This window comes from Manis javanica, chromosome 10 (assembly GCF_040802235.1).
Source record: "Manis javanica isolate MJ-LG chromosome 10, MJ_LKY, whole genome shotgun sequence".
Classification (NCBI taxonomy): domain Eukaryota; kingdom Metazoa; phylum Chordata; class Mammalia; order Pholidota; family Manidae; genus Manis; species Manis javanica.
In genome coordinates this window covers 66,228,883-66,238,747 of record NC_133165.1, presented here as the reverse complement: position 1 = coordinate 66,238,747, position 9,865 = coordinate 66,228,883, and the positions used below count along the sequence as shown (strand labels likewise).

Here is a 9,865-nt window from a genome sequence, read left to right as displayed (position 1 = left end):
TTTGTTTTCTTATAATGTTTGTGTCTAGTTTTAGTACTAGAGTAATGCTGGCCTTATAGAATGAGTTAGGAAGTATACCCTCTGTGTCTATCCTCTGAAAGAGATTATAGAGAATTAGTATAATTTCTTCTTTAAATGTTTGGTAGAATTCATTAGTGAACCCATCTGGATATGGTGTTTTCTGGCTTGGAAGCTTATTAATTATGGACTCAATTTCTTTAATTAGAAACATAAGCTAACACTTGTCTTTTAAAAAATAAATTTAGATGTTAACTTATAGAAAATTGGTAAGATGTTAAAATTTTTGTCTAATGGAGATCCAAATAATTTTTGTTCTCTAACAATGAAAATGGTTTCCTCTCTATAAAGAAAACAGCACCAAAGATTTTATTTTATTGCTCTGTAGGACATTAAGCAAATTTATATCAAATTTAGCAATATTTAGAATGACTTCATCATGTGCTATATTTTTTTGTTTTCCTCATGGCATCTAGGTCAGTGTCAGTACATGCTTGCTGATTTATAAATGTTACTCCAGAAGGAAAGAGCATCAATATACATAAGAAGCAGTAAATTGCTAAATGCAGTCTGTGGAGCCAGGACTATCAGAACTTAAACCCTAGCTCTGTCATTTTCTGTGTATCCTTGACCATGTTACTTAACCTCTCTGTATTTTCATGTTCTTATCCATAAAAATGATATATATTATTTCTTAAAAATGATATATTATTTTTCACATCTTTCTTTGAAGTGGCTTTGTTTACTGCTGATGTTTCCCAATAATGAATTAAAATAAAAACTTGACCTGTGTTTACAGTGCATGATAATACTTTTTTAATATTTTGAAATCATACTTTTGACATTTTATAGGAGTACAACTTGGCTAAATATTTTTAAAGTCTTAAAAATGCACACACTCTTTTACCTAGCAATTGCATATCTAAGAATTGATACTAAGGAGACAGGGTGTGCTCAAAGATTTGGCTGTAAGAATGTTTATTAATGTGCTGTGTGTAATAGTGAAATATCAGAAACAAATGTGCAATATTAGGGGACTGATTAATACCTAAATTTGTTTTAAGAGTGGTTGTTTCTGGGTAAGGCCAATTTGAGGCTTTAAAATTTTCTTTTATGTTGTTCATATTTTCTTGTGACACTTTTGGAAGAAGAACAAAGAAAGCTTGAAGGTCACAGAGTCTAGTTTCATTGCTCTTTCCAGTCTTGTTGACCTCTGTTGAAGTATTTAGTTAGCTCTGGCTGCAGACTTTCCCTCTGATCGAATTCCTGCCCCTATCTCAAGAAACTTCAGGCTTTGAGTAGGATTAATCTATCATCCTAGCTTTTCAATTCCTTACTATCTCATTCCCAGTGACCTTCTTCACTTCTGTAATTCAGTCCAAAGAAATTTGAGACCCTGTCTTCATCCAGAACTGTTCATATCTGACATTTCTATGCTTTTGGCTCTGTTTTGCTTTTAGATAAAATGTCTTGTTTTTCTGATTAAGAGAAGTAACACATGTTTACTAGAAAAAACTTTCAGAAAATACAGAAAGATTCTAAATGAAAATCAAAACAGTACAACCTAGAGCTTATGACTTAGCATTTTTGTAATGCTTAAACTTTTTGTTAAGGATAGTTTTTTGTTTGTGTTCCAAAATGGGGTCTTACTGTTTGTTTATTATAATCTGCTATTTACCACCAATGATTTATCTTTCCAAGCCAATAAATGCAAATCTACATCATCATTATAATGGCTGAAAAATAATTTATTGTATGGCCATTATATTCTTTATCTAACCCACTGTAGAGAAAGTGAAAGTTCCTATGGCCAGGATTCTCACCTGTCCTTGGTCGGCTTGCTCTCTACACACATATGGGCAATAAGTTGTTATTGACTCTATATAAAGAACTCCACCCAGTGCTCTGGGCCTGCAGGGCTGCATGAGAACAGAGGCTGCGGTGGTGGCAGCTCCAAGAACAGAGACTGAGATGGCTGTGGAGGCAGAGAGGCTGAGAGGGACCAGCTTGCTGCATGCAGACTTGCTCAGAGGAGGATAGGACTCTTGTGCTTGACCTGCCACTATGGGAATAAAGTTGGGTATAAACCCTTTCACCCCAAGAATGTTCCGCTGTTAATTTTCAGTTTAACTGAATCAAGAGTCAACTTGCCCAGGGCTGAAACCCATTAGCAAGACACCCAGGATGTCTCAGCCTCAGCACTATTGATATTTGGTGCTGGATACCTGTTGCGGGAGGCTGCGTTGTCCATTGTAGGGCGTTTAGCAGCATCTCTGCCCTCTACCATCTAGAGGCTAGTAGCACCATTCCCCTAGTCACGACAATCACAAATGTTTATGTTTCCAGCTATTGCCAAATGTCTTCTGTGGGCAATATTGCCCCCAGGTGAGAACCATTAATATAATCAATCAGACATTTACATTTATCTACTTTGTCACAATTAAAAACAGTGGTGATTATAGAAATCCAAATATATATAAATTCAGCACTTTTCAAATAACTTCTATACCTTAAATTCCTAGCAAGGAAGAGCATGTTTTAAATTTGGTATCTATTCCCAGATTGTCCTCCAGAAAGGCTGTATCAATTAATAGTAGCGTTAAAGTAACAGAAATGTCATTTTCTCAGATCTTATTTATTTCCAAGTATTGCTGTTGATTCTCAGTGCTAAGCAGAACAAATATTTCTGTGTCATTTTAACTTGTAATTCTTTGATTGATAACCAGGTTGGCAACTTGCACTGTGTTTATTGGCCATTTGTATTACTGCTTTTGTGAACTGCCTATGTCCTTTGCCCATTCTTGATTTTCTAAGAGCTATTAATTCTTTCTCCCAGTTTGTAATTTTTCTGGGAATCTTTATGCTGAGTCTCCCACTACGGAAGGCATATATTTTTATGTTGTCAAATTATCAGGCTTTTTATTATAGTTTCACCTTTAGTGGTGTCATGCTTGGAAAAATCACCTCTGAAGTCTTAAACTTCAGTGTTTTACCCTTAGGCAAACCTTTCATTTTTCTGTATTTTTCACACTCTAACTCTAAGCCTTTTTTTTTAACCTCTGGACCGTGAAAATCAGATTTGAATACACAAATGAATTATCTGGAAACCTTCCTAAAATTCATGTTCTGATTCAGTGGGTTTGGAATGGGACAAGGGAGTCTGCATGTTCAACAACCTCCCAGGTGATGTTAATGCCAGACCACACTTTTTGAGTACCATGTTCCAGAATTTCAGCCCTCAATCCTCTGTACTCCCTACTTCCATCCTCGATTGGTTCTCTTCTGAATTTGCTTCCCCTCCTAACTAGTATGAACCCTATGGGCAGTAATTTCAACTACTTCACCCCTTCGTTTTTCTGGAACAACCCTTCCAGTCTCCATCCCAGTATTGACCAAGCCACCATTTCCTCCAGTCTCCAGCCGCAGCACCATAAAGGGAATCAAGTAACTGCCATTTGGTTCTACAGCAAATGTATGCTTTCTCAAGTCAGATCAGCAAATTTTCACTTTATTCCTTTCCTATTTCTTATAGTAACTTTGCCTAATTGTAACTAATCTCCTCAACCCCATTCCACCTCCTTTCAGGCCTTTTAGTCAATGAAAAACAATCAAAGAGCCTCTTTAAGCCATCTAGTAGAACAGATGTAATTGTATTGTAACTGCCATATACTTTATTTTTAAATCCACTCAAAAAAACAATGGCATATGAAGATTTTCCTAATTTTAAAAAATCCTGCTTAAAGATTTTTTAATTAAAGGAGATTATTTAATAAACACATCACACAATTCCTACAACATGCCTGCTAACCTTACTTAGATAGGTATAATTATTATTTCCATTTTACAGACTGGGAAACTAAGGCACAGTGATCTAACTACTGGAGTCCAAAGAATGATTCTGACCCAAATTATGGAACGCTTAAGTCTTAGGTCTTAAAGATCTCCTCTCTAATGCCTGGGAATCACAAGAGGCCTCAGGGTTCCTAAGAGCTCAATTCTACAACAGTGTATCAGTATCTCTAACAAAGAAGAGGCAGGCAGTCATTAGCGGTTCTTAACTCTTGAGGGCGCATTCGATTCACTCCAGGCACTTGAAAAATATATCCTTTCCTGTATGTCATTGAGAGGAATTCTGTTCAGTTAGTCTGGGGTTGGAGCCCTGGTGCCACCATTTTTGTCTATTGAAGAGGAATGTTATCCCAAATCAGTAGTTTTCATACTTTTATATTCACTGGGCCCTTGACACGAGTTTCTATTACTCTTGACAGGTAATGTGCGACAGGTGTGTGCGGACTTTGCCCTCACCACAAACCGCCTGAGGTTTAAGTGAAGTCCTTGTTTTCCCTAGCGCAAACCCATACCACCCCGTCCGTCCACGAAGAAACGTTTTAGGAAGAAGAACTGAAAACTGGCGTAGGAAGTAAGCGTTGGTGGAGGGAGCCTTGGATTTACAAATAGTGGCTCTGCTTTCTTCCACGTGATTTCCAGTTTAAAATTCAATCTCGATTTAGCCAAATATCATACACCACATGAAGTGGTTGGAAATTTTCCTAGGCTGCACACTGACGGCCTTTAAAACTTCTATACGCGTGGGTTTTTCTTTCTTAAACACACAAGACTGCAGAACAGGGCTGGCAGCGCAGCCCCTGCTACTCCGGCCGCAGACACCCTTAAGGGCCCGCGCAGAGCCGACCGCACGTCCCGGGGCTCCGGGTGAGCCAGGGGCGCGGCCCCCGCACCACCAGACGCGCAAGCAGCCGCGCTTTTACGCTCTCCAAACTCGCTGCGGCCGGAAACACCCAAACGCCCGAGTGTCCCTCGGCGGAGCGTCCTGGACCCAGTCAGTGGCCGGAGCCGCGGCCGCAACAGGAACACACTTTCCACCTGCGGCCCTGGTAAAAACTGAATTCGTGACGGGCCACGCGGTTTCCCGCGACCGCTGGTCCCCAGCCCACGCAGCACCTGGAACCCGGCGTGCGGCCGGGACAGGTTCGCCCAGGTGCCAAAGGGACCTAGGCACCAGGGCCGCACGGCTCCGCCCCGCCACGCCCAGGAGGGACCGCGTGGCGCCTGAGTGGGCCAGCGCGACGTCCGTCAGGCGCCGGGGCGGAGCCCGGGTGTGCCCGCCCCTCTGGCCGGTCTATATGGTCGCGCCCCGCTGGGCTGCGGCGGGCGGGTGGAGGTGTGCGCCTGTCTTGGGGTGAGATTGGGGTGCCCCGGGCCCGCGTAGCTGCTGCGGTCGCTGGGGCCGGCGGGCTGCGGTCCAGGGAGGAGGACCCGGAGGGCGGGGGGCAGGATGGAGGGCGTCCGGGGCTCACCGTACTCCGGGCGCAAACTCCTGAGTGCGTTGCTTCCAACTTTTACCTCCTTAGGAAGCGGGGAGCGATAGCGTTAGGGGACCTGACACGAGAGTGCAGAGCTGGCGCTAGGCATGTCCACCCCGCCCCGCTTCCTTATGTGTTCTCAGCTTTATTATTGCTCTTACTCGCCTCTAGAACATGGACTTCGCCCGCCTCTGGCTAGGGCTGCTCCTGCGGTCGGTGGCCGCTCTGGATTTCGGCTACCACCACCAGGAAGAGATGGAAGCGTTTTTGAAAAATATTGCCCAAGACTACAGTTCCATCACTCACTTACACAGTATTGGGAAGTCTGTGGAAGGTAGGGTTCGTCGTGCACTTTCCCAAACCCTCTCCTCGCTTCCATTCATTACGCATGCCTTAGCCTCGTGTCCCCTCTCCTGAGCTGCACAGATGGTCTCCGAGCAGGTAAACCAGAGCCTCACGTCCTGGCTGCTTTCTGCTGTTGTGTGTGTGTTGTTTTGTCAGGGTAGCGTAGGAAGTCCTGAATTTTACTCAATGTCTCTGTTGTCATTAGGCGTCAGTGAGCCTGTGTGTTAATGGAGTTCAGGATCTTGCCATTGCTTGCCTGGGATGTGTGTTTTAATTCCTTTTCTAAAATAAACCGCCAAGGGAGTCCGTTTATCCACCTCAGGTTTCCCTTTTTGTTGGCTTCATTAAATATGGCTCAAACTATTAGTATTATTTCTTCAAGTATCTTAAGCTAAAATAGTATAGTTCTGTTGGTGAGATTCTATGTCATGTATAATTAGCCCTGCAGCTTAAAGTTTTGCAAAACTATCACTTATACCAGTTCTTCTAATCTTAAATAGTACAGTTCTGCTGGGAAGATTTGTGTCATGTTTAATTAACATTGTGGCTCAAAGTTATGCAAAAAATGTGGCTCTGATACTAAAGTCTGTTTTAAAAATTATCATTCAAATAAGACAATTTCTAGATAATATGTGTTAGTGATTGGTACTATTTCTAGCGTTTTTGTGTTTATCATTTAATTGCCTTATTGTTTTAATTTAGAAATTGTATTAAGTTTTTAAGTACAAATGTTAACTGTATACTAAGTAACTATCATTTTTATGACAGAGAACTTAAATCATAGGGAAATCATTTTGCCCAAGATCTCCCAGATAGTGAGTTTTATAACCAGGATTGGCACTCAGATCATTCTACTTAAAGGCTTAGACATTTTGGGGACAGGGCAAATAGTTTTATCAGATATTATAATTTCTTAATCTTTTATTATATTGGTCCCTCCAAAGAGATTACCTGAAAACGTAATGCTTAAGTCAAGTTTTGTCAACTTAATGCAGTTTATATCTGAACTCTTTATAAGGTGTTTTCAAACTCTGGATTTTAGCTCTGAGCTTTCGAACCAATTCGGAGTCTCTCAATTACCATATTCTTAATCACTTTCCAGGAAAAAAAACATTAAGGTCATGGTTTTTATATTAAAGAATTAGTACATAGATTTACTTATGTGCAATGCAAAATAAAAATCCTGAGCTGTGTGTGTAATGCGATCTTTGTTTTTAAACAACTTTGTCGAACAGTCGGTGCCAGAATTACTCTATATTGCTCTATAATTCAAAGTTATAGAGGTTGGATGTGTGAGAAATCATATCTTGAATCAGCATATGTATGTATTCAACCTTTTGAAAACATTTCTCCCTAGAGCTAGAGAGGCACACTTTTAAAAGGTCTAAGAATACTGATTATATTAATAAAGGAAATATAGAACACAACTACTTGAGTTATTGTTCAGTCATCATTTAAATCACAAGATGATGAGGATGTTGTTAATTTTAAGTACTAAATGACCTTGGCAAGTTGTTTATGTTTTCAAGCACAAAGTGCTTGTGAAAGTTGGGGAATCTCTTTCTTAGTGTGAACCAGCTATTTTGATCTACTCTGCATGTCAGACTACAGTAACAGTGAAAAACAGAAGACTTTGTTTTTTAACCTTGTATGCGCTCTTGTGGTTAAAGCACTGAGAGCTACCATGTAAAAATCAAATCTGACACTAGCAGTCAAATGTTTGTGTTGCATATGTTGTTCATAATAAGTACGCAGATTAAGAAAAATCCCAGATGGGCTGTGAGGTTCCAAGTAGTAGGTTAAGCTCCACCTGGGAGTCAGTTGCGGAAGTGTTGGGGAGGAAGACCTTTCCTCTGCCCTTCAAGGTTCTTCTGGCTTGTCTAAGAATCAAATTGACATGAGACAGATTTACAGGAGGACAAAAACCAAAAGTTAATTACAGTGTTCAGTACAGAGAATCCGTAGACATCGATTCCAAAGACAGTCTGGGACAATGAGGTGTGTCTGTCATCCTGAACTAAGGAGAAGTGGGGAGGGGTCTGAGACCTCACAGGGAAAAGGGAAGGGATTCACAGGGATGTGAAAGACTAAATGTTTGGTAAACAAAATGCTTGGTGGGCCTCACAGACACAATGGGACATACTGAGAATTTCACAGACATATCTACCACATCTCTCGCATTAGCATTGCTAGCTATGGTGATAACTCTCCTGGGGCAGTTCCTTCATCTAAATCCTTTTATGCACTTGGTAGAGGAAAAGTCAAAGTTTCTGAGTCATCTGGGCCTTGTTTTCAGCTCTGACAATCTACCTGTCGCAATGGCACATGTGGAACCGCCTGCCCTTGGCCCCCACACATAAGTAATGAAAGGTGGCCCTCCTTTGCTGGTGCTCTTTGACTAGATAGGCAGTTTTCCCCATCCATCTTGCCCCTCTAACAGGGCATAAGTTTGCTTATCAAACAGCATTTGCCATATATGTTATTTATTTTCCTTTTTATTAATGAACATGGGCAACCTACTTAGAAGTAAAATTCCTACCTGGTCAAATAGATGTATAGTTTTTGTAAATGTGTATCTCATATATTTTCATTGTTTTCATCATGGATTCTATTCTGCTTCTTTCCCCAGTTCACATTATTAAGTTTCTGTGAATTGACAATGTCTACAGGTGGGAATCTGTTGCTGTATAGTGTTTCATCCTCTTGGTTATGAGGATTTTCTTAGATATTCACCTCTTTGGGGCATTTGTGTAGTTTCTGATGTCTGGTATAAACAGTGATGCTATAAAACCATTGATACATGTCATGATAATTACCTTTTATAATTGGTCATTTTTTTTTCAATTTTTATTTTTGAAATGTTTGAAACCTGCAGTAAAGTTGAATACACATATACTATTCACCTAGATTCAGCCATAATAGACTGACCATATTTCATTTGAGCATTTTGGAAGAAACTCACTATTTAATAATGTGGTAGAGAAAATCTTAGGTGAAATAAGTAACTCAAAGAATGGACAACTGAGTTGAGAAAAATCAGAAAAGGTTAAGTAGTCATTCATTCATTCATTCCTCCATTAAGTTAAGGGTATACCTCCCTTTTTCTTTCCTTTTTAAAAAAGATACTCCTAATTCCTTTTGTCTAGCAGAATACCTGGCATATATTCAATAATTTATATCTGTTTGTTTAATGGATTGAATCTTTGCTGTATGAAGCAAGCAAAGATGTATGCCACTCATTCCCCTCCCTGAGGTAGCCCCTTTAAAATACACAGGTGGATTTCCCCTAACTAGGCTCTCTGCTCCCTGTCTAAAAATTACTTCTAGGACTATTTTAAGTGAGATTTCCTACCATCTGTTTTAAGAATCTTGTCTTGCCTCCTGCTAAGTCTAACCTTTATTTTATGTAAAGAAGATTGTATAGGGCAGGGGGCAGATAATAAAAATCTGCGGTAAGGTGCTTTCCATGTATTAGGTGTTTTAATATATTATTTCAAAAGTAGGTGTTATCCTCATTTATAGAACAGGTCAAATGAGGCACAGAGAAGTTAATAAACTCAATGAAGATCACACAGCTGATAAGTGTTAAGGGGAGTATTCAAACTCAGATCCACATATGTGTCTCCCAAACACATCTCTTCTCTTAAAGAAGAAGCTTGGCACAGATGTAGATGGTTACATGGAGACTGAGGTTAGTGGAGGGTTTCAGAGCCATGATTTGGGCACATTTGATCTGCAAGTGTAGCTTCTGCCAAGGATCTGTAGCCATTCGTATATGTGTTGTGGAAGTGAACACCAGTGTGGTAGCCGTTAGCCACTTGGCTACTGAGGTGAAATGTGAGACCAAACGAGATGTGCTAAAGTGACTCTGAAGACTGAATGTTATTGAGGAAATATTTTACTTCTTTGTATTTTCATATAGATTACATGTTGAAATGATAATATTTTAGCTACATAGGTTAAATAAGAGATTTTTTAATTCACCTGTTTCTTTTTACTTCTAATGTGGTTATGGTTACAAGAACATTTTAAGGTATGTATATGGTTTGCATTATATTTTGAGTGGGCTACACTGATGCAGAGAAAAATTTATTAGTAATTTTTTTCTTAGTGCAAAAGGATTTCAAGTTCATTTAGAAAACTTGGAAGAAACAACAAAGCACCAAGAAGAAAAATGA

General features: G+C 39.9%; 1 protein-coding gene across 4 annotated transcripts in view; it reads left to right on the top strand.

The window, feature by feature from the left end:
• The first annotated feature begins 5,133 nt into the window (after window positions 1-5,133).
• CPM (carboxypeptidase M) overlaps window positions 5,134-9,865 on the top strand; it is a 63,428-nt gene continuing 58,696 nt past the window's right edge. For all 4 annotated transcript variants that reach the window (XR_005061012.2, XM_017656081.3, XM_037017037.2 and 1 more), the window contains exons 1-2: window positions 5,134-5,218; window positions 5,514-5,676. Coding sequence is in view for 3 of the 4 variants with exons in the window: in XM_017656081.3 (XP_017511570.2) it covers window positions 5,517-5,676 (160 nt within the window). In the remaining variant the exon portion in view is untranslated. The remainder of the gene's footprint in view (window positions 5,219-5,513; window positions 5,677-9,865) is intronic.